Below are 25,757 nucleotides of genomic sequence, written 5' to 3' on the forward strand. Positions count from 1 at the left end.
AAATGATTCGTGACCTGGAGAGCCAGGGAGTGGTCAGCAAGACTCGTTCACCCTTTAATAGTCCTATATAGCCAGTGCGTAAGTACAATGGAGAGTGGAGGCTGACAGTGGACTATTGCAGCCTGAACAAATCACACCACTCTGAAGTGCCGCTGTACTGGACATGCTGGAACTTCATTACGAACAGTCATACTGTAAGACCTCTCTATCATGTGACCCAGAAGAAGAACGATTTTAAGTGGGATCCTGAAGAACAACAAGCCTTTGAACAGATTAAACAGCAGATTCTTCATGCAGTAGCCCTTGGGCCAGTCAGGACAGGATGTAAGACACGTGCTCTACTCCACAGCCAGGAAGAATGGTCCTTCCGTGAGTCTCTGAAGAGAAGTACCTGAGGAGACTCAAGCACAGCCTCTGAGATTCTGGAGTTGAGGATACAATGAATCCAAGGCCTGTTAAACCTGAACTGAAAAAGAGATACTGGTAGCTTATGAAGGGGTTTGAGCTGCTTAAGAAGTGATTGGCACTGAAGCACAGCTCCTCCTGGCATCCTGACTGCTAGTGCTGGGCTGCATGTTCAAAGGGAATGTCCCTTCCACACATCATGCCACTGGTGCTATGTGGATTAAGTGGATCACTCTGATCACACAGCAAGCTCAGATAGGAAATCCTATAGGCCCTGGTATCTTGGAGATCATGAACTGTCCCACAGGTGGATAAGTCAGGTTGCAGAGCTGAAAGCCATCCAGCTTGCTTCAGATATTGCTAAATAAGAGAAATGACCAACACTGCATCTCTACACTGACTTGTGGATGGTGTCAAATGCTGTGTGGGGGTGGGTGGACCGATGGAAAAAGACCAATTGGCAGTGCAGAGGAAAACCTATCTGGGCTGCTGAATTGTGGCATTAGATCACTGCCTGGGTAGAGAAGTTGGCTGTAAAAGTCTGTCATGTAAATGCACATGTACCTAAGTGTCAGGCTAACGAGGAGCATCACAACAACAGACAGGTAGATCAAGCTGCCATGATTAAAGTGTCTCAGGTAGATCTGGACTGGCACCATAAGGGACCTGGGTGGGAAATGCAGAGGGACAGGGAAACGATGTAGACCTCAAGGGGATTTGATTTTTGGGTGAGAACACTCAGCAGTGTTGAATTGTATATTAGTTGCTGAATGACACTGCCACTGGATGCCATAACTACCATGGACAATGAGGATGGACTAGTCCAGATACACCAGTCATGAGCTCGTGATGCAGCAACCAGCCAACAACACATAAGCCCTTCTGCCCTGGAAGACATCTAGGATGGATAGAACCCACAGTCATGGACTAAATGAACTCAACAGACATCTTGGAGGGAATGGCAATTAACTATGGAAATGACACCTGTGCGTGTGTATGTGTATATATATATATATATATATATATATATATGTGTGTGTATATATATATATATACATGTATGCATATGTATATAGTTGGAAAGTGTAGGATCTGGGCATGACATAGATGGTATAGAATAAGCACTGGATAATGTCCTGCTTCTGTCCAGGTGTCCTAGGTTGCAGTATAGATGTAGTTAAGTATTCTATTACCACCAGCTGTAGCCCGTTAGCTGCTATCACCTGCTAATGACCCACTCCGGATGACAGGCAATGGGCCATCCGTTAGCTGTTACCAGCTGCTAATGACCCACCCCGCATGACAGGCAATGGGCCATCAGGGACCCACTGTGTGACTCATGGACTTATCTCATGCCATTGTGGGATGCTCTGCCGAGGAGGGAGGAGCCAGGTGTTCCCACCTGGATATAACCTGGTCTTGGAACTGCCTGAGCTAGCCCTGTCTACTGGGTTCCCAGAGGACGAGAGCTACCACTGGATCTTCAGCTGGAGACCAGACCTTCACAGGATCACCGCTTGAACTGAACTACTTCAGTTGGACTGCTACCACCACCCTAACAGGGTGTTAGGTTGTATCTGACTTTGTCAGTGCTTTTCCTTGTATTATTTCACTTATTTTTAATTTCAATCTTGACTTGTGATCTCCCACTGGTTTGTTTTCAAACCAACACATATTTTGGCGCCCAACGTGGAGCTCGACCTGGGGAAACTCAGAAATCCTATCACCATGATGCTCAGCTTATCTACATGGGTACTGTATCTCGCTGTCTATATTTTTCCTCAAATGGGAAACTATCTGCCTGTCGTATTGGCCCTGTTGCGACCAGGAAATGGCATGAGAATTGCTTTATTGGTTTATTATGCCTATTGTATGATAACCTGTGAGGCGATGAATACCATTCGGAACATATACTCAGTTTTGTCTGCCTGGCCTAATCTGAGCCACTACGTCTGGGACCTCCTCAGCAATCGCACCCACCCTCTGGGGTTAGGAGGAGAGAGTGGTTTCTTCCAGCCTTTAAGGTCAGGCACAGCCGTTTTTGAGGATATTGAGTTCTCTCTGGATGCTAGGGATGGCATAATCTTTTTGTTAGTTCTGTTTTCTTTGACCAGCACCGTGTACCTCATGCTGCAGATCAGAAAAATATTTTGTCTTCTTGCGGAGGAGAAACAAAGCAAATCAGAACAGACGAAGCCCGTAGCAGTTGCCCCCGTCCAGAAAAAGAAATCAAAGAGCAAATCAGTCCGCATAGCGACTGATGAGGATGCGGCAGGACCATCTCACCCAGCAGAAGAGACAGAGCCAGAGATCATCACTCGCTCTCTATCCCTGGGGGAGCTGCGTGACCTAGGGAGGGAATTCACCCGGCAGGCAAACGAGTCTATCTTGACCTGGCTGCTCCGTATCTGGGATGCCACAGCTAACGACACCATTCTGGATGGAAGTGAGGCCAGGCAACTGGGATCCCTGTCTCAGGATGTGGTTATTGACCAGGGGATCGGGAAAACCCAGGAAACTCTCAGCCTCTGGCGGCGATTGCTGGCGAGTGTACGGGACAGATACCTCTGCAAAGAAGACCTCCAGATGCACCAAAGAAAATGGAACACAATAGAACAAGGTATCCGATGCTTGAGGGAATTGGCCGTACTAGAGATCATTTTCTCGGACAATGAGAGATTCCCCAAAAGCCCAGATAATGTCCAGTGCACTTCACAAATGTGGCTAAGATTTGTGCGGCTCGGACCAGAGATATACTCTCGTTACCTGGCAACACTGCAGTGGAGGGAAGGCGAAGACCAGGTGGGCGTGTTAGCAAACAAACTGAGAATTTACGAGGACACTGTCACCACTCCACTACGCACCCAGATCTCATCAGTGGAAACAAACCTGGCTGAGCAAGTCCGGAGCTTGATTGAAGAGAATCAGAAACTAAGGAAAGAGCTCAAAGAAGGATTTTTCCATGCCACACCGAAACCAACCAGAGTCTCTGCCATCAGGAGCAGACGTCCCCCAGCCAAGGAAAGAAGACAAACTCCACGACGTGACCTCTGGTTTTTCCTGCAGGAGCATGGGGAAGACATGAGAAAGTGGGATAGGAAACCCACCTCCTCCTTAGCAGCCCGGGTACGTGAACTGAAAAAAGAAACATCCACTTCAGGAGGCTCATCTAGGTACAACACTGCCCCAGTCTCTTGTGGACAGAACCCCAGACAGAATGGAAATGATAATATGACTGATCCTCTTGGAGGGACCTCAGGAACACATTTACAGGAGAAGAACATCGTGCACCAAAAACAGGATTAGAGGAGCCCTGCCTCTAGCCAGGTGGAGGAAAGGGATAATCGGATCTATTGGACTGTGTGGATCCGATGGCCTGGCACGTCTGACCCACAAAGATACACGGCTTTGGTTGATACCGGTGCTCAGTGCACCCTGATGCCATCCAGGTATGTGGGGACCGAATCCATTTCTATTTCTGGGGTGACAGGAGGATCCCAGCAGCGGACTGTACTGGAAGCTGAAGTGAGTTTAACTGGGAATGAGTGGCAGAAACACCCCATTGTGACTGGTCCAGACGCCCCATGCATCCTCGGCATAGACTATCTCAGGAGTGGATATTTCAAGGACCCGAAGGGACATCGTTGGGCTTTTGGGATAGCAGCCATAGAGACGGAAGACATAAGACAACTGAATACGCTGCCTGGTCTCTCAGATAACCCATCTGCTGTAGGACTGCTGAGAATTGAAGAACAGCGGGTACCAATCGCTACAGCAACAGTGCACCGCCGGCAATACCGCACTGACAGAGACTCTGTGGCCCCCATCCATAAGATGATTCGGGATCTGGAGAGCCAAGGGGTGGTCAGCAAGGCTCACTCACCCTTTAACAGCCCTATATGGCCGGTGCGTAAGTCCAGTGAAGAATGGAGACTGACAGTGGATTACCGTGGCCTGAATGAAGTCACACCACCACTGAGTGCTGCTGTACCGGACATGTTGGAACTTCAGTATGAGCTGGAATCCAAGGCAGCAAAGTGGTATGTGACCACTGACATTGCCAACGCCTTTTTCTCCATTCCTCTGGCAGCAGAGTGCAGGCCTCAGTTTGCTTTCACCTGGAGAGGTGTGCAGTACACGTGGAACCGACTGCCCCAGGGGTGGAAGCACAGTCCCACCATCTGCCATGGACTGATCCAGGCTGCACTGGAGAAGGGTGAGGCTCCAGAACATCTGCAGTATATTGATGACATCATTGTGTGGGGGGACACAGCAACGGAAGTATTTGGGAAAGGAGAGAAAATCATCCGAATTCTCCTGGAAGCCGGTTTCACCATCAAGAAGAGTAAAGTCAACGGACCTGCCCGAGAGATCCAGTTCCTGGGAATAAAGTGGCAAGACGGACGGCGTCAGATTCCTTCTGAGGTCATCAATAAGATCACCGCGATGTCTCCACCAACCAACAAGAAGGAGACGCAAGCTTTCCTAGGCGCCATAGGCTTTTGGAGAATGCACATCCCTGAGTATAGCCAGATCGTGAGTCCTCTCTACCTCATAACCCGCACGAAGAACGATTTCCACTGGGGCCCTGAACAGCAGCAAGCCTTCACCCAGATCAAACAGGAGATCGCTCATGCAGTAGCCCTTGGCCCAGTCAGGACAGGACCAGAGGTAAAGAATGTGCTTTACTCTGCAGCCGGGAGCCATGGTCTGTCCTGGAGCCTTTGGCAGAGGGTGCCTGGTGAGACCCGAGGTCGACCACTAGGATTCTGGAGTCGAAGTTACAGAGGGTCTGAAGTCAACTACACTCCCACCGAGAAAGAAATCTTGGCAGCTTACGAAGGAGTCCAAGCCGCCTCAGAGGTGATCGGCACAGAAACACAACTTCTCCTTGCACCCCGACTGCCAGTGCTGGGGTGGATGTTCAAGGGAAGGGTTCCCTCTACTCACCATGCCACTGATGCCACGTGGAGCAAATGGATTGCCCTCATCACACAGCGCGCCCGTATTGGAAACCCGAATCACCCTGGGATTCTGGAAATTATAACAAACTGGCCTGAAGGTGAGACTTTTAAATTATCTTCAGAAGAAGCAGAGGAGCAAGTAGCACGTGCTGAGGAAGCACCCCCATATAACGAGCTGCCGGAGAGTGAAAGACGCTATGCTCTCTTCACCGATGCTTCCTGCCGAATTGTAGGCGCAGATCGGAAATGGAAAGCTGCAGTATGGAGCCCCACACGACAAGCTGTACAGGCAACCGAGGGACAAGGTGGATCGAGTCAGGTCGCAGAGCTTAAAGCCATCCAACTGGCTTTGGATATTGCCCAGCGAGAGAAATGGCCAAGGCTTTATCTCTACACCGACTCCTGGATGGTAGCCAATGCACTGTGGGGATGGTTAGATTGCTGGAGAAAGGCTAACTGGCAGCGCAGAGGAAAACCCATCTGGGCCGCTGAGATTTGGCAGGACATTGCCACCCGAGCAGAAAAGCTGACCGTGGAAGTCCGACACGTGGATGCACATGTACCTAAGAGTCGGGCTAATGAAGAGCATCGTAACAACGAGCAGGTGGACCGAGCTGCCAAGGTGAAAGTGTCACAGGTGGATCTGGACTGGCAGCACAAAGGAGAGTTATTTCTAGCTCATTGGGCCCATGATGCCTCTGGTCATCAAGGGAGAGATGCGACATACAGGTGGGCTCGTGACCGAGGGGTGGACTTGACCATGGACAACATCTCACAGGTCATCCACAGCTGTGAGACTTGCGCTGCAATCAAACAGGCCAAGCGGGTGAAGCCTCTGTGGTATGGTGGACGATGGTCAAAGTACAGGTATGGGGAAGTATGGCAAGTTGACTACATCACACTTCCCCAAACCCGCCAAGGAAAGCGCTACGTGTTGACCATGGTGGAAGCAACCACAGGATGGTTAGAGACCTACCCTGTGCCTCATGCTACTGCCCGGAACACCATCTTGGGTCTGGAAAAGCAAGTCCTGTGGAGACATGGTACCCCTGAGAGAATCGAGTCTGACAATGGAACCCATTTTAAGAATGGCCTCATAAGCACCTGGGCTAGAGAACACGGAATTGAATGGATATACCATATCCCCTATCATGCACCAGCTGCCGGGAAAGTTGAACGGTGCAATGGACTACTTAAGACAACTTTGAAGGCACTTGGCGGGGGAACCTTAAAAAATTGGGAACTGAACTTGGCAAAGGCCACCTGGATGGTTAACACAAGAGGCTCTATCAATCGAGCCGGTCCTGCCCAGTCCAAACCTTTGCACATAGTGGATGGAGATAAAGTCCCTGTGATACACATAAGAGGTTTTTTAGGAAAGGCTGTTTGGATTAGTCCCACCTCAGGCAAAGGCAAGCCCATCCGTGGGGTTGTTTTTGCCCAAGGACCTGGGTATACTTGGTGGGTGATGCAGGCAGATGGGGAAACCTGTTGTGTACCACAAGGAGACCTTATCTTAAGTGAGAACTGTGTAGATGGTAATAGAATAAGGGGTGGATAATGTCCTAGGTTGCAGTATAGATGTAGTTTTCTATTACCACCAGCTGTGGGCCGTTAGCTGTTACCAGCTGCTAATGACCCACCTCGCATGACAGGCAATGGGCCATCAAAGACCCACCCTGTGACTCATGGACTTATCTCATGCCATTGTGGGATGCTCTGCCGAGGAGGGAGGAGCCAGGTGTTCCCACCTGGATATAACCTGGTCTTGGAACTGCCTGAGCTAGCCCTGTCTACTGGGTTCCCAGAGGACGAGAGCTACCACTGGATCTTCAGCTGGAGACCAGACCTTCACAGGATCACCGCTTCAACTGAACTACTTCAGTCGGACTGCTACCACCACCCTAACAGGGTGTTAGGTTGTATCTGACTTTGTCAGTGCTTTTCCTTGTATTATTTCACTTATTTTTAATTTCAATCTTGACTTGTGATCTCCCACTGGTTTGTTTTCAAACCAACACACCAGGACAGGGTTAATTTTTACAGTAGCCAGGATGGGGTATGGCTAGGACCCAGAGGTTATTCCATACCCCTTCACACAAGTTTTTTGGGAGTGGGGAAAGGGGTTCCTTGGAGGTTGGGGTAAGGTGGCTGCAGTCGCATGTTGTCAGGCTCCTTTGGTGGTATAGCAGTGAGCATTTGCATGTGAATCCCTCACCTCTCTTGTATGCTTTTTTAATTAATATTGTAGCTGTTGGTGTTCGTTTTCTTATCTCATTGCTGTTTCCAGAAAATTGTTCTTATCTCAACCCATGATCTTTAGCTTTTGTGCCTCCAGTTCTCTGTGAGCAAGTGGTTTGGAGTGGTTTGTGTGAACACTAAATTTGAGAATACAATTCCTAAACCACAACAGTGACTCTTACACACTGAAAGAAAGCAGTCACTGCAAAAAGGTGGTTCTACATGCATGGGAACACTTGTAAAGTTGTCATGCTTTAAAATATGCTGCTCTTATCATCACCATAAAGGTATTTATATATATATACATATATATATATATATATATATATATATATGTAATCTTTGAACACCAGAAGGATCTGATTTATTTTTTCTATATATATATCAGCAAATAATAAATAATCTACCCTGAAGGATCTTAAATTATAAACAGATGAGGACAAGTTTATTGAATTGCAATCAAACATAGAATAACTTGTTTAACTTTTTCCTGAAATGCACATAACATTAGACAAGGGAGTTTTCTAACAAGTTCATATCAAAATCTTTGTATCAAAATTATACATTAAGGTAGCCTGGCAAGAAATCATTCCAGTACTTAAAAATGATCTCCTTCATAGTCTTTCAAACAGTGACTCTGAAAATAACACAGCTCTCTAACCTCATTTTTTTTTTTAATGAAGGCATCACATACTTAAAATAAAAGTCTAGGCCAAGAATAATGTAAAAACACAGGTGTTAATATACTGATGATAACAAAAAAGCATTTCTTGAGTTCCTGTTACAGGTTTGATCTAAACCCCCATATAAATTGATGAAAAAACTCCCACTAACTTCAGGGATATTAAAAAAAATAAAAAATCAGACCTACAGAAGGTACAGTGGGTATTTCCAATAGAAAGAAAATGAATTACACTAAAATAATTAGGAAAAAAGTGTCTGTTTTAAAAAGCAAAATAACAGAGCTTATGGAGACATATAGCATTCTCTTTACTTAAATTATGTCTATAAAGACTTTCGATTTCCATTACTAAAATTCTGATTTAATTTGCATTAAAAACTTTTAGCAAGTTTAACTGGTGCTAAATATACATTTTTGGCAGCTACAGAGAAGTTATTTGAAATGAAGATAAGCCTCAACGGAGAGGTAAGCAATAATATCCCTGTGTGTAATGATAATAGTAAGAATTCAATAGAGATTTCTAATATATAGTTTAAATTAATCCTACTTTAAACATCACAGTTTCAAGCCTGTCTATTCAGGATAACTATTAGTATAAAAAGATCCACACAATAGCAAGTTTTTGCATTAATTAAATGAAACTAATGTTCTGGCATTCCCCATCACAAATAAATAATTATTTCAGTGCCATTCAAACATGGTTCAGAGAGAAGCTCTTGCTGTCTGACCCAGACCAGCAATCTCCAGACCACTGCAGTTTATTTATCTGACTGTCAGGCCTTCCTCTAACATCCTGTGCCAAGGCTAAATCCATCCACCAACAGCTGCTTATCTTAGGACTGACAAGACTATTTTTATTCTAGCATGAAGGATGAAGTTTGATTGTATAAACAGAAGGAAACAGAAGTACTTTGTGTGCACAGGTCATGCATGTACATGCAGTTGGGTGTGATTGATCTCACCTCATTTCAGCCAAAAGTTATCTATTCTAAACTGTTGATAAGGGAGGTCTACATAACTAATGCAAGAGAAAGATTGCCAGAAGGTATCCTCTGTAGGTGCTTCTTTCTTCCCACTGACTCAGGAGGAGATCCAGGGAGCAGCAAACTAAACACCTAAAATGACAGATTACTTCCACCCAAACCAAAATACATATATATGTATACATGTGCCTATTTGTGCACAGAATTTAAGACAGCTGCTTCCATAAATATGCCATGTGCAACACAGCAGAGACATTAATAAAAACTCTGGACAGAAAATGAACCACTACATGGGAGATGAAAAAAATCAGTTGTGCACATTTGTTATATATAGCTAAATCTTAAAGGTAAGCTTATTAATTTTTTTCTGCCTAAAATGAAGGAAAAAACACTAATGTATGACGTTGTTTTAAGTTACATGGAAAGTGTAACCAAAAAGTATGTATTCTATTACCATCTTCATAAGCTGTTAAGAACAGGTGGGGCAGTGCTCTTTATCTTCAGCATGACTCAGCTCTGATAACACCATTTGGGGGCTATCTCCACTAATGGGCCATCAAGGTCTCCGGGAATGACTCATAATATTACATCATCCCATCGTGAGATGCCCTGCCCAGAGGGGAGGAACTGAACATTCCTACCTGCAAATAAACTGAGTCTTTAGAACACTGGACTACCACTTCCACTGGATTCCCAGAGGAGAAGAGCTCAAGAGTCATCACTGGATGAGACCGACCAGATCGTTCTTCAGGATCACTTCAACTAGGCAACATCCATCACTCCAAGGAGACTGCAGCCACCATTTAACTGGACTGCTATCACCACCCTGACCAACAGGGTGGCAGGTTGTATTCTGATTCAGTTTAAGCTGGTGTTTCTGTATTATTGCCTTTACTTTAATTTTTCCTATTAAATTGTAATTCTAACTGGGAATCTCTCAAAATATATTTGTGTGGGGTCAATTCCTCCACTGGTTTACTTCCAAACTAGCACATATTTTCAAGCTGAAAAACTCAGAAGTAAACACAGTTAAGGGTTTGTATCTAGGCTGGTACTTATGTAAATGTTTTAACATGCAAAAAGAGAATCTGGATGAGTGTTCCTACTGTAGCAAACATAGCTTTACTGATTTTGGGGTATCTAAACAAGGATTTTAAGTTATATTTTCTCAAGTTTGGTGATGAAAGCTTAGGATGGTTTCCCCTACACATCTTTAAGGGTGTTTATGTGTGTGTGCTGACACATGCATGTGTATACTTTGGGTTTTTTTAAACTACATATATATTCTCTATAAAACAGAAAAACAAAAAAATTATACCATGGTAATAAAACCCAAAAGAGAAACCAAACCAAACCAAACATACAAAAAGGAAACCTTGTTTTTAGCATAATCCAAAGTAACATCAAGATTGCAAAAATGAGATTTTTTTTTTTTTTAAGTTTATGATTGATTCAGATCAGGCTCTGCAATATTCCCATTCTCTGGAAACACAGGTAGAAAACTGTTATCAAAAGTCGCTGGAAACTCTAATGTAGCATTGACATTTTGATAGCCCACATAAAAATGAAACAACTGCTGTGGAAGTATTTGACTATCAGGCATCTGTATGAAAGCCCCTGACTGTGTGGTAGGGGGGATTCTTTGGCCAACTAGTTGAATTTTAGGTTCCCTGGGCATCAGTTGTTGCTTGCTTTCTTCGTCCGTGTCAAGACGAGTTAGCTTTTCTATCCACATGCGAAATTTCTCCTCTGTCTGTCTCTGCATCTCAGCAAAGCAGTTCATGGCCTCTTCCAGGACATTGCCTATGCAGTTCCTATCCCACACGGTGCCCCTGTCAAGCAATCCTGGAATTTCCCTGGTCGTTCCTCCAGATCCCCCAGCACGACTGAAGCCAGCTTTAAAGACATTGAGGCCATTTGATATCATTAAGTAAGAACATATTATTGCTTATTAAGGCATGCTAACTCAGGAAAACAACTTTTCTAATGCTCTCCCTTAGATATGACAACTGGGGAGGAATTAACAAATATCAGCCAACAGTATTACCATAAAAAATATTTTACACTCACTGAGGTTATAATAGACATTTTGGCTTCAAAATTATTTTTATTCTAGAATTCTCAGATAATTCTGCCAAAGGTCTTATTTTATAAATAAGTTAAATTAGTCCAATTCCCTTGCAATTTCTGTTTTTAATTCATCTGAAGGTGTCAAAAAAAGTAATACAATAACATATTTAGTTCTGTTTAGCTGCGATCCAAAATACTATTGTTTAACCGTAAATCTGAATAATTATGCATATTTTACTTATATACTTGAACCCTTTTATAAGAGACTGTTAAACACAGACAAAATTGTACATCATACAGAGATAAAGGCTAATATAGTGACTGCAGCATCCAAAGTAGCTAAGCCCAAAGCTCTTGGTCTAATTTTGGAAAACACAATGAACACCAATTAAGAGAATAACAACAAAAATACACAAGCATGAAAAGATATGTGAATGCTATGCTAATACATGAGGTAAAAGCAACCTCTGTTAGGTCTGATGGACACAGCTCCATCACAGGGTTAATACATATGACATGTAGGAGTGATCAATCTCACACCAACTAGAAATGTGCCCTTCCTCACACGAGCCACCAGCATTTCTAGCATTAATCCTAGGCAAGGCTGAAAACAGGGCATAGTTGGAAGAAAATTGTTCTACTTCCTTCTATCCGTCAAAACAATGGTTAAAATGACTGGCTTTGGGATTATCAGAAAGAACTTTAGCAGCAAGAAGTAAAGGCCATCCTCATTACCTTACTCTACATATCAATAACAAAAGGCAGTAATATCTATATTTTTATGTTTAGAGTTCACTCAGGAATCATCTAGGAAGCAATAAAACCAAAAACAGAGGCTTTGTACTTGCTTGAGGAATAATAAACAATATGTGCATGCCATTCAAACACACAAACATTACCTAAGGTAATTCTGAAACAAGACAAGCATCACATTATACACAAAGCAGCTACAGAACCTAACCATTTAATATGTAAATATGAAACTTGTGGGATCCTCTAGCTTAAGAATAATAGAAAATATCATAAGAATGAGAGAAATCATTGCACAACCTAACCAAATATTTACTAATAAAAATATAAGGCACTAAATCTTTATTGGGATTTCACTGTGTACATGAAATTACAGTATTGCTTAAATAACACACTCTTTTTTGGAGCTATATAAATGAGGTATATATAAAGCCTTCAGTAACAGCTAAACAAAGCCCAGGATTATCATCTTGTTTCCGAGCAGCAGCAATACTACCCATCAGGGGCCAAAAATATTCTATTAAGCACCCATTGGTTTACCTATCAGACAGGCTGGGAATTCAGCGCTCATGTTTTCTGCTCAAAAATAAATATATACTTAATATTAACTAATTAACATCCCTCTGACTGCATTTTAACTAATTACATAAAATGGTATCTTTTCCTAAAATGTGGTTCCTTTTATATATTAAATGTCTTTTTCCTCCATGAAAAAAAATTCCTTCCATTCATATACTCCTAGTATTGAACATCCAATATGATTCTGTTCATCTTTAGTCTGGGATCTTATCCTAAAATCAGGTACCTAAATGACAGTCTTTCCAATTTCCACAGGCTTACGAACAGACACCTATGAGTAACATTGAGTAAGTTTTAATTGCAATTTAAATAAAAACTATTGATGGTATGTGAGACAACCTAGACAGGTTTTTCAAGTTAAGAATGAACTAGCATGGTCAAAGTTGATAAAATTGTTTTGCAAACTGAAGAAACTAGGTATTGAAATACATATTACCCTGCAATACTATTTTTAAAAGGCGTCATTCATAGTACATCTACAATTAACAGTAGCAGCAAATCAATGTTTTAGATGCTTCCCTTGCAGTTCTTATAACAAGCCCTATTCAATCTTTTCTTTATTTGTGGCTTTCAGGGTTAAAAAAAAAATCAAGCCTAATAAAAATGCATTTTTATATTAAAACTATTAGCATTTATCTAACTGGTCTCTTTGCTATCTGTAAACATACAACTATAGTTTTTTGAAGTTACGCCAAATTAAAACACGAAGAACTTTGCAATTAGAAAAGGGGTCAGAAGCCAAGATCCATATCTTATTTTCAAAACAATACCTCCTGCAAAACAGCACTTAAGAAATGCCCCAACACTGTCTCTTTATGTGATCTATTAAGTATCATCTAAATAATAACCAAATCTAAGGTTATTTAATTTAGGAAGTCAGACAAGATAACAATTTAAGAAGATAAGCTGCATCTTCATTCTAACTAGCCATGGTATATTCCTCCATGTTGTTATGCTTACTGACATTTCCAAATTAGTATCTTACTGCAAATCCTTCTTAACAGATTTTTTTCCCCTGTTCTTATATAAGCATCATTCTGAGTTATTTGAACCAAATTCATCCCTTGCAAGATGTTTTTCCAAGGTCTATGTATAGTTCTTTGAAGGAAGTAACCTGGCTGAGAGTCCCTCACACACACACTGTGCCCTCCCTTTGGATTTCTTTATATTAAAAAAAAAAAACTTTTTTCCCCCTTTTTTTTTTAACAAAGTAAGCTGCAACACCTTTTTAACATCAACACTCAAACTTTTCAACAGATTCTTCTGAAAGCCTCAAACATGAGTCACCCTTATTTCAATTCAGAGTTTTCTGAGTTGTAGAAAGCACAATAATGGTGAAATGCCAATATTTTTCTATTATATTTGAATTTTTTACAACCTGTTTCTTCTTTCAAAAAAAGTGTTTACATAGAAATAAATATTGATTCCCAGACTTGCTCTCATGCCAATTTCATTCAGCGTTAATTTGAATGGTCAAATTTGAAATTGTTTAAAGGAAAAACTTTCAACAGCAGCAGATCTAGCAGAACCTATTACAGGATTCAAAGATCACCCTCTTAAGCTGTGAATGCTATCTAGTGTTTAAGAATGGCAAAACCTTAAATGCCAACAAAGAGGCTCAGTCATTAAAAGATAAGAAATTGCTCTTTGTCTGCAGTAACTCAAAAATCCTGGCATTCCCTTGAATTAAAGAGTCTGAGATTATGACTGCTCAGGTCAGTGAGAAGATTCTCAGTAGCACTCTTGAAGTTTAGATTAAACCTGTATTTTCAGGTGTAAATTAACACCACAGAAAGCATTCAGAATAACATAACTTATATTGTGCTTAGCTCCTATGGAGCTCACAATACTTGTAATAAAGTATCACGAGTAAGATCTCAACTCTTTACTCTTCAATCTCTCTTGAGAAGAAAACCAAGCCTGACAGTATTTTAATGCACGTGACATTTGAGTTCAGCAGAGAGAACTGACTCTCTATAGCATAACTGCTCTGTAACTTCATGGCATTATGTATTCGCTGAACATTTTCCTTACCCTTCTAATTTAGCCAAACCCGCAGTATTTAAATGGAAGAAGTTTAGTTACACAACATGAAAGACTACTGTATTTTTAAATGTGGTACTTCAATTTTCAGACCACACACAAGCAAACTGTTGGCTGTTACAATACATGCACTGAGAGAAGGTTAAGAGCCAGAGTATGCATAACCTTTGTACACAAAGGCCATGTTAACTGTCACTAATAATTTTAGAGCATCTCTGTCGGCAAAGCTATTTTTCAGACTGATTGAAAATCAGTCCCAATAATAAGCGATGTTGAGACAGAAACCAACACTACAGCTGAAGTGTCCAAATACACTAAGACTGAGGGGAACACAGACTACCTGTAAGACTCTTCTGCATCAATGCATACAGACTTTTTCAAAAGTAAATGCAAAAGTTTTTTCATGCTTATGTTCTGATACTCAAGTTCAAGCATTAAGTTAAACCTCTTTTGACTGTGTGCAGAGGACATTCATGCACTGAATTTCCAGTAATGTTTTTTGATACCTTGTAATAATTTCTAACTGTGTTCATTCCCTAAATTTTGAAGATATTCACAGTGTAATGCCAAGTGCACTAAAGCAGCTTTCTAGTAAAGAAAAAGAATTTAAGTCCTTTGCCAGTTCCAAGAAGAGGGATCGCAAATGGCATGTGAACCTACCACTGCGATGGAGAGCTGGGAGTCCTACTCAGACTCACAGCTCCACTGCATCTGTTAAGACCACAACATTTCATTAACCCACAAGTAGCATAGGATGCATTTTTGGCCAACCTTGTCCTTATCTCTATAGAGAATGTTTTTCTCTTGTACTTGAAAACCATTTCCCACAAGCCAAAGTAATTTTTATTTAAAGGAAAACCACAATGTGGCAGGTAGACATTGCACCCAATGGCAGCAAAAAGACAGCTCAAACATTTAAATGTCATAAGTGAAATTTAGCATAAAGCAAATGATATGTGCTATGAAATAAGAATAAGCATCATAGATCCTCAGGATGGCTTGTGCACTCCCATATCTTGCATCAAAGGCAAAACTGGGCTTTAGTATAATCATCACTAAATAATCAAGTTCTTCTGTGTACTACAATGGGACCTCTTCACTGTGAGCATCTCATGGTTAAGACCAAGAACTCAAATACAGAAGAGCCTAGTGACACAAAGTACCCTAAAGTGGTTTCAGGTCTCTGCAATGGAAGTCAGAAATCTAAGCAGATCTGAAAATACTCTGTGGTGCCTTCCTGGGTCACAAAATCCTTTTATGACTTAAAAAAAAAAAAAAATTAACCTGGGGAACTTATTGTGTAAGTTTGGGAGGTTTTGGGAGGTGGGGAGAAACCGGTCCCAAAACTCAATGAAATAGTCTTCTTCAACAAGCTTTAAATGAGGCTTTAATTGCCCAGCAAACATTAATTCAGCAACTTAAGACAAATTATTGCAGTTTTCCTTTAAATCTTCTTGCCCTATGTAAGCTGATATTTATCTCCAAAAAAACCCCAACACCCCAACTTCTAACACAAGAGGCAAAAAGGCATGTAATCTAGCAAAAATTGGCAAGCCAAAAAGTTTATTTTTATGTGATTTTATTTTTGATTGCCATATGATGATGGTTCTGTAGTATAATATGCTGAAATAATTCTTCACACAAAATCCTGTCCACAGCAATTGAGCTAATAAAATAACAAAGACTCAGCAGACAAAAAACTTAAAGAGTTAATGTTTCTTTTGCTAATAAAATGATGAGAAGGCCCCTATAATTTGCTGCCTCTAATCTTAACACAGATGTGTCAGAAAATTAAAAATATAGAAATTATAGATCCTTATGACATAGGAAAATGGTAACAACTTTGTCTAAGATGTTGAAAATTTAGGTGTGGATATAGCTTGGGCACCCATGTAAACAAATTCATATTTATATCCTAAAATAGGTGACCAGCTGCAATCTGCAAGAACTTACAATAAGGCTAAGCAGGTTTGTCATGCACTGAAACATAAAGCTGAAAGCACAGTGCAATAATGAACAGGGCCTTACTGTAACACAGGCAAGAGGTATGCTGTATTATTTCTAACACAGCTACCAAGCTGTGGTCTTAAGATATTAAAGCAAAACCAGCTATTTATCTTAAGAATGTATTTATTATATTATCACCATCTAATGGGATTTGACAGCACCGACAAGAGCTCATCTAGGCTTACAAATGAAAAGATCTGAAAATTCCAGAATTCAAAGATAGTCCTTCCTCCAATTTACCATTTCTATGCTTTGTTGGTGTGCAAAAGTGATCTGAAACCTCAGGTCAGATTTTAAAATTTGCCCATGTCTTAATACACTGCAGTCTTCAAATTTACAGAGCTGCAGTTCTCCTGGTTTTTCTCAAGTGTCACTCATCTAATTTAGCATGACAGCTGAAAAACGATGCCAGATGTGTTACAGTTCAGTTTAAAAAACATCCTCTACCTGGTATCTCTGCAGTGATTGTCTTGCTGCTCCCTGAAACCTCTTCATCATCATCTGACGAGCTCGTGCTGGAATCACACGTCAGGTCACTGTCGCTGGTACTGCTGTCCTGCAGCAGGTTGTACTTCTTGCGAGCAGCTGCCTCTCGCTTCTGTCTCAAGAGCCGGATTCTTTCTTTGTGCTTTTGGCTTCGATGACCTTTTACCTTGGTAGCTCGACCATTCTGCTTATCACTAGACTGTCGGTTTTTCTTGGCAGCCATTGCTGAAGTTTCACTTTCAGACCTGGATCTCCTAGATTTCCTCCCAACTGCAGCCCCAGACACTGCAGAAGGGGCTCCCTCTACAGCAGCTTCGGCTTGACAGGGCTCATTCTCTTCTGCGGAAGACAATGTGTCTGAATCAGCCAAATGCCCACTGGAGGAAGGGGAAAGCATGCAGTGATTAGAAGAGTCACTCTCATAAACTGGACCACCCATTGGCTTATCACTCTCAGTAGATGCCAGCTGAGACTCTGAAGAGTCTCGCCTCAGTTCCATCAGTAAGCAAGGCATTGAAGAAAGCACCGCTGAGTCTGCTGCAGTGTGCACATTGTCTTTCTGAGTTTGTGTCTCGAGTTCTATAGGTCCATCTTCATCAGGAGCAGTTTCTTGCTTTTCAGAAGTCTTTGGTGGAACTTCTGAATCAACAAGTTCTGCTTTTCCCACTGTCTCCATCTTCATTTCAGAACACCAAGGTCCTCCTGGTCTCAAAGCATGGAGCACGTGGTCTGGAAGACTGGGTGAACTAGATAAGGTCTTCAGCAATACAGCAGCCTAAACAAGAACAGAAGAGGAAGAATAATTTACCCAAACAACTCAGTCCTGCTCTTCACAATATTACCTAAACAACACCTTGCTTTCAGTTACAGACAGTATGGTTCATAGAATCCTAGAATGGTTTGGGTTAGAAGGGACCTTCGAGGTCATCTCATTCCAAATGCCCTGTCATGGACAGGGACACCTTCCACTAGACCAGGTTGCTCAACGTCCCATCCTGGCCTAGAATACTCCCAGAGATGGGACATCCATGACTTCCTTGGGCAACCTGTTCCAAGTGCCTCACCACTCTCACAGTCAAAACTTTCTTCCCAATATCTAATCTAAACCTGCCCTCTGTCAGTTTGAAGCCATTCCACCTTGCCAAAGTCCCTCTCCAGGTTTCTTGTAGCCCCTTTAAGTACTGGAAGGTGCTCTAAGGTCTCCCCAGAGCCTTCTCTTTTCCAGGCTGAACAACCCTAACTCTCTCAGCCTGTCTTCATAGGAAAGTATCATATTGTTTTTTTCATTTACTTTTTCCTAGTGAACTCATTATGTTACACCAAACTATTCTTCCTTTTACACACCCATGAAAGATGGTACTGGAGACACATTAAATTTGATTATTCTAGTGAGGTGAATCACAACAGATCAGAAAATAAAAATATTTCTGAAGTCTTACTTTATAAAATTTAATATATCCTAAGCAACATATGCTAAACTTGTTTACCTAGAACTGGAAATATACTTTAATGCAGAATTTTAGTCCTTATGAACAATGCCAGCCTGAAATTCCTAGACTTGGTAGTCATCCACCTGGACAGACCAGAATATAGTTGTTTCCATATCTATGAGAAATCTACTTTTAGATGAACAGGACCTCAACCTTATAAATTATATTACAAAGTTTTAATGGCAAATTGAAAACTTACAGTACCAATGTGACATAGGAGAAATCCTGTCACTTTGCAGAGAAACTGAGCAGCTGCTGAACATTACAGAGCAAGACTACAAACACCTTCCTTTTCCAGTGGAACCACTCTGCCAGTAGACTTTATGTACCAAATACTTATTTATAAAAAGTGCCATGAAGTGCTACTAAAATGTTAGAGACACAGAGTTTACAACATCTATAGGCTTTGCCTTTAGAAGCATTAGCTATGTATAACACAGATTTGCTCTCAGCAGAGAACAACCACAGATGCCAGTGAGTCATGTAAAGACTTTTTAGGAGTATCCAATAGACCAGTCAAGTGCTCCTTGAGTGTCTCCCATACAAGTCCTGGTTATATGAGAACCTACAGGCTCACCTAGTTTCTCTCAAATCTGCCAGGAAAACAGCATCAAATAGTATGGGTTGCAAGCAAGAAACAGTATCCACTCACACCAATATCCTACATTTTACATCAAGTTATAATTTAATAAATTTCATTGCTTCAGTGCAAATACAAAAACCAAGCTATTTATCTGATTGATAACTTGCATGTTATCAACCCAAAAGTACCTGAAGCATCTTCAGGGAAACTTTAGAGATCAATAGCTATCATTTTACCTTCATTAGTCCTACTTTGCCTTCCACCTAAATTTTCACTTGTAATTCAAAATATAATACAGATCTTTCATTTAGCACATTTGCTTACAGATGAATGGTATGGAACAAATCATTTATGGGTTTAGAAGTATAGAAACAATACAATTATAGCACTTTTAAAAAGTGTAGATGAGAAAAAGCAGCATTAATATTTAATCTACTGATTTTAAAAAATGCATTTCTGCAGAATCTATTAAAATAGAGTTCATGTTTCCTTTGGGCTAATGAATGAAATGTTGTATGGTACAAGGGAATGATGAAAATACTTATGGGAGAGAAACACCAGTGTTAAGGAAAGAAAGCTTAGTTAATCTCAGACAACACAGGAAAGATAAGTTTGGGTCTGCTAAATGAGGAAAAAAAAACCCCAAACACACAGCAAAGCATTTTACTTCCAAAAAAACCAAAAAGAGGAATAAAATACATACTGTAAAATACAGGAACATATATATTGTGGCAGGACGCTCCCCCCCCTTCTCTCTCTCCCTGATCGGTCACCGGAGATGGATGGCTCAGATTAAGTTGATAGCTTAATCCAGGCTATCTAGTAGTGGCGCCTGAAAGCCTAAGGTGAGATGAAGAGAGAATGCGAAAAATTTTTAGTGACCACAAATCCACACTTTTTTTATCCTATAAAAAGCTCATGAAATCTCAGCAAAGGTAGAAGCTTTTCTACATGGATACTGAAGCATGAGGGAAACTTCTCCCCTGAGCTTGGACACAAGCTCTGTGGTAACTTCTTGCAAGATTGAGAGTGGACTCTAATGTATCCCAGCACCAAAATTGGATTTTGGTAAGATCATTGGTTTCCTAAATTGTATTATTCTGGCTAACTTATAAGTACCTTTCTTAACTTGCATTATAGTTCAAGCTAGCATTTCTTAACTTGCAATTTTAACTATTTTTATAGTTCAAGCAAGCATTTACCCCATAATTGCATTTTAGCTATTATAGTTTTGCAATTATGCATTCATTGTGTGTGTATGTATGTCAATCTGTTCTGTTTGTATGTTTGTTATTTTCTGTGTCTAATAAATGGTATTTTTAGACTAATCGGCCAAATATCAAAGATCCTTGCGAACGGGGCCGAGTCTTGGGGAGCTAGCTACCCTACTCTGTTGCTCTTAGAAGCCTGGCAAACTGCAGAAACTCATAAGGCTTCTGTCTCCCATGCAAGAAACATATAAAGAAAAATTGTTTGTGAATACTGAGTAAAATTCTCTTGAAAGCAAATTAAAAGAAGAATTTTCAGAGATGGTAATTTAATGTAGGAACAAATTTATTTCCAAGGCCACAGCACAGCATCAACAAACCCAAATAAATACACATGTTCTGAGACATAAATGCATCCCTACACTGTAATAAAATCACTATTTCTATGTATTTCACCCACAAATATACATTATCAAATAATTCTCCTATTACATGGGAAAGTAAAACACAGATTTGATGACTGAATGACTAACCAAGAGTTATACACAGTGGGATTTGTATTGTACCTGCTAGAGCAACTCCCAGCTTTTCTAAGAATTTTTAAATGTACATGCAAGGAAAAATTTGGTTGCTCAAACTGATGCCTGATGGGTTTTTGTCCTTTTTATTTTACTTTTATACTCTCTTTATATATATCCTTTATATATAACCTTCTACCCTTGTGGCAGGACAAAACCCCCCCCCCCCCCTTCTCTCTCTCCCTGATTGCTGGCCGGAGATCGATGGCTCAGATTAAGTCAATAGCTTGGTCCGGGCTATCAATGCTGGCGTCTGGAAGTCAGAGTGAGACACTGAGAGAATGTGAAGAAATTTTAAGTGACCGCAAATCCACACTCTTTTCCCTATAAAACACCACAAAAATCTCAGCAAAAGTAGAAGCTTTTCTACATGGACATTGGAGCGTGAAGTAAAGTCTTCTCCCCTGGGCTTGGACGCAAGCTCTGTGGTTACTTCCCGAGGGATTGGGTGAGGACACTGATGCATCCCCAGCTCCAGAAATTGGATTTTGGTAAGAAGCATTAGTTTCCTAAATTGTATTCTTCTTTGCTAGCTACAATAATATTAATAGGTACCTTTTTCATTTTTAGCACTGTATTGTTTTAATCTCCCTATTTTGGGCAACATATATATATGTTTGTTTTAGCTATGAATAGCTTTTCATGTTTTGTGTAGTAAAAATTGTCTAGTTCTTTGTTCCATTCTCACCTGTGCCTAATAAACTATAACCTATTTTATATTAGACATAAATCGGCTGTCTTTATAAGAACTTGTGAGTGAGACTGGGTTTTGGGGCGCTGATCACCCTGAGTTGGTTTGGTCGTTAGTTGTCATAGGCCTGGGCAACTGGTAAAATCAATCCACCCTCTGTCTCCACTCGTGACAACCCTTCCCGATTCCTGTACTTTTTACTCCCTGTATCTTAACCCTACATGTTTATCACCCTAGTACCCTTGCCCTGCTCAGAATCCTTTGGGGAAGACGAAACATCCCCACAATCTCAAAAGCATGACGCACCAACCTTGAACAGGGCTCCCATCACTGAGACATGTTTTTTGTAAACTAAGTAGTAATCTTTTTTGGGGGGGGCAATTTTAATAGGGGGGCAATTACTTCATTTGTTAGACTTCTTATTGGAGACTTTTAGACAGGAATTCTAATCTAGGCTGTCCATAAATTGTATAAGGGGATATTGTTGGAACTTGTTTGTCAGTGTGCATCTGAGATCCTATTAAACCAAAATAAAACCCCTTTCCTATACTGTGTGTCTGCGTCTAAAAATTTTTTACTAGTGATTTAAGGCATCCGTTCTGGCGAGCCAGCCAGGAGGAGAAGGAACCCCAGGTTCTGATTTTGGACTGAGAAACACCCCTCTGTATCCCCCCCCCCTTGCCAGCACTAGGGGAGGGAAGCGGCGATTCAAGATTGAAATCCGGGAGTTTTCCAAAGACCAGAAACACAGCTGGAGAGGTAAGATCAAAGGGGTTGTTTTATGGTTTTATAGATACCTAGCTAGCATCTGGAGAGATCTCCAAGAGTGGGAGCGTGGCCAGGGAGGCCATAAAAAGGGTTTTTTTTTAACTACTCCGCTCCCACAGGGTGGGGGGATTGTGAGGAGAGGGGGACGCCCTTCGCTAATACTCACAGGGAGCCGCATAGGGCTCACGGGGGGGCTGTGGCTCAGAGGGGGCTGCAGCCCACAGGTTGGGGTGTGGGTTCAACTACCAAAGTTCGAATCCCGCCAGGGTTTCTAAGCTAAACACACATGGTTTTCAGGCTTGCTTTCTTTGCTCTGCTGGTTCTGTGCTAATCTATAGGTTAAGAACCTTTTCTTACTGTTTCTTTCTGTTTATAAGTAAGATATGGGTGGTGTGTTATCTACCAACCCAAAAATCCCGCAGGATTCCCCGCTGGGTTTGATTTTGAAAAACTGGAATCTGCTGACAGTACGAAGCGTTGATTCACATTCCGGTGAATTAACCAGACTCTCACTGTGGGTGTGGCCTGTGTTGAAACTGGAAGGGGGGAGTAAATGGCCTCGGTTGGGCAGTTTAGATAATGAACTTATTACAAAGTTACTTGTAGAACTCCGAGTTCAGGGCAGGTTTAAGCAGTTAAGATATGCAAAATTGTTTTCTATATTTCTAAATCGAGAAGAAGCTTATAAGCAAATGAAAGAGAACCGCTTTGAGATAGCTTTACAAAAATTAGAAAAGAAAAAAGATAGACAGAAACAGCCTCCGACGAAAGATGAGAAAATAGACATGACAGACACAGATTTGGTGGCACCAGCTTTACGCAGGGGGGCATCACACCATTCGCAACAGGGGCCGGTGCCCCCTCTCCTAGCTCCCCTTCCTCCTCCTCCTACTCCTCCTCCTCCCCCACCGCCATTCTGGCCATCTGCTCCCCCTCCCCTTCACCTACTTGATACAGCACGGGGAAAAGAGGAGGTGTGGCCTCCTCCTCCCCCACTGCCACCATACCCTGACCGTTCTGACAACGAGGATGAGGGCAGGAGCAGGGTCGGAAGCAGGAGTGGAGACAGGGGTGGAGGCAAAGGGGGAGACCGGGGCGGAGAGAAGGGCGGAACTGGGACGGACCAAGACGGAGAGGGAAGCACGTCTACCGCTGGCCCCTCCCAGACTGGGGAAAGGGGGAGCGGCGGGCAGCACCCTCTCCACAGCTCCACTAGAGCTGAGAGGGGAAAAACCCAGATCAAGCGTGAGTCAGACAAATCCAGTGTAGATGTAGATAGCTCGGAAGAGGAAGGGGGAACCGAGGCTGAAGCTGCAGGCAGCGAACCTGCTAGGAAGATGTCCTAGGTTGCAATATTGATGTAGTTAAGTATTCTATTACCACCAGCTGTGGGCCATTAGCTGCTATCACCCACTCCGGATGACAGACAATGGGCCATCCGTTAGCTATCATCACTTGCTAACGACCCACCCCGCATGACAGGCAATGGGCCATCAGGGACCCACCGTGTGACTCATGGACTTATCTCATCCCATTGTGAGATGCTCTGCCCAGGAGGGAGGAGCCAGGTGTTCCCACCTGAATATAACCTGGCCTTGGAACTGCCTGAGCTAGCCCTGTCTACTGGGTTCCCAGAGGACCAGAGCTACCACTGGATCTTCAGCTGGAGACTAGACCTTCACAGGATCACCGCTTCAACTGGACTACTTCAGTTGGACTGCTACTACCACCCTAACAGGGTGTTAGGTTGTATCTGACTTTGTCAGTGCTTTTCCTTGTATTATTTCACTTATTTTTAATTTCAATCTTAACTTGTGATCTCCCACTGGTTTGTTTTCAAACCAACACAGAAGAAAAGGGGGAAAATAGCCCGGGAAGCTATCGGAGCTGCCAATCTGGTAGCAAAACATACTAGATCTAAGAGAGATGAATCAAAGAAAGAGGAACCTGTCCTGGAAGTACCTCTAAGGCAGGCTGTCGGGAATCAAAGGATGGTTTATATCAAAACTTCTTTCTCCCTCGGAGAACTCTGACAATTGAAAGAATGAGTTGGAACATACAGAGACAATCCAGAAAAAGTAGCCATGCAGTTTGAATTAGCTATCAAGGCACAAAACCCAGATTAGAGTGACCTAAATGTAATGTTAGATGAAGTACTGGACAGTACAGAAAAGGAGATGGTTATCAAGGCTGCTGTAAATGCTGTGGAAACTCAAATTGCAGCTGGAACCATTCAAGAACCTGTTGGTAATATTTTTCCTTTGATAGATCCAGGTTAAGATCCCAATGTGCCAGAGGAAATGGCCAAATTAAAACAGTATCAAAAGTGGATAGTTAGTAGACTAAAATGTGCTATTCCTAAAGCAATTAATTGGGCCAAAATATACGAAATTAGGCAAAGTCTAAATGAGACCCCCACAGATTTCCTGAACAGGCTCAAAGAAGCTGCACAGAAGTACACAAACTTGGACTTGAATTCCCCATTGCAGCAATCTAATTTAGCCTACATATTTGTAGGCCAATCCACACCTGATATAAGGAAAAAGCTGCAAAAAATGGATGAATATGATCTAAATAAGTTGTTGAATGTGGCCTGGAAAGTATATCAAAATAGAGATTCAACAGATAAGGATACTGATAAACCCCACTACAAGAAGAAACAGGGTCAGGGGAAAAGAAAGGGTTCACCTCACCCTCCTCTAGCTGAGGACCAGTGTGCCATCTGCAAGAAGAAGGGACACTAGAAGGAGTGTCCAATGTAGGCGAAGGAGACGCCCACGTCTTCTCAATTAGCTGTGAATGGGAATTGACAGAGACCGAAAGCATTATCCACCCCAGCGGAGCCTTCGGTTATAATTAAGCTGGGGAAAGATGATGTTGAATTTTTGGTTGATACGGGGGCAACATATTCTGTGTTAAATACTTTAAAAAGGAAACTGAGTCAAGATACTGTAGATGTAATTGGTGCCACGGAGGTAAGTGAAACAAGGCCTTTCTTTCAACCTTTAAGATTTAAACTGGGGAAACATTAGGTGACTCATCAATTTTTATATATGCCAAATTCTCCAAAACCATTGTTGGGCAGAGATTTATTGGAAAAATTAGAGGCAGAAATTAAATTTTCCAAAGAAGAAAGAGTGAAAGTTATAATTCCTGAATCTAAATTTGTTGAAGCAGCTACTATTCTTATCCAGGAATGTTGTAGAAAAATTCCTAAAGAAGTTGAAGA

At 41.8% G+C, this 25,757-nt stretch overlaps 1 protein-coding gene across 8 annotated transcripts in view; it reads right to left on the bottom strand.

The window, feature by feature from the left end:
- LOC146425606 (protein ARK2N) overlaps positions 1 to 25,757 on the bottom strand; it is a 139,691-nt gene that overhangs the window by 74,605 nt on the left and 39,329 nt on the right. For 6 of the 8 annotated variants that reach the window (XR_014846504.1, XM_085041647.1, XM_085041648.1 and 3 more), the window contains 2 exons: positions 19,987 to 20,123; positions 17,172 to 17,985 (listed from right to left, as the gene is read on the bottom strand). Coding sequence is in view for 7 of the 8 variants with exons in the window: in XM_085041647.1 (XP_084897773.1) it covers positions 17,172 to 17,985; positions 19,987 to 20,004 (832 nt within the window). In the remaining variant the exon portion in view is untranslated. Of the gene's footprint in view, positions 1 to 10,636; positions 11,172 to 17,171; positions 17,986 to 19,986; positions 20,124 to 25,757 lie in introns of those variants that run through there. The other 2 variants (XM_085041645.1, XM_085041646.1) reach the window with 2 other exon arrangements.

The sequence above is a fragment of the Lichenostomus cassidix genome, chromosome W (genome assembly GCF_008360975.1).
Source record: "Lichenostomus cassidix isolate B80296 chromosome W, HeHo_3.0, whole genome shotgun sequence".
In the NCBI taxonomy this organism is placed as follows: domain Eukaryota; kingdom Metazoa; phylum Chordata; class Aves; order Passeriformes; family Meliphagidae; genus Lichenostomus; species Lichenostomus cassidix.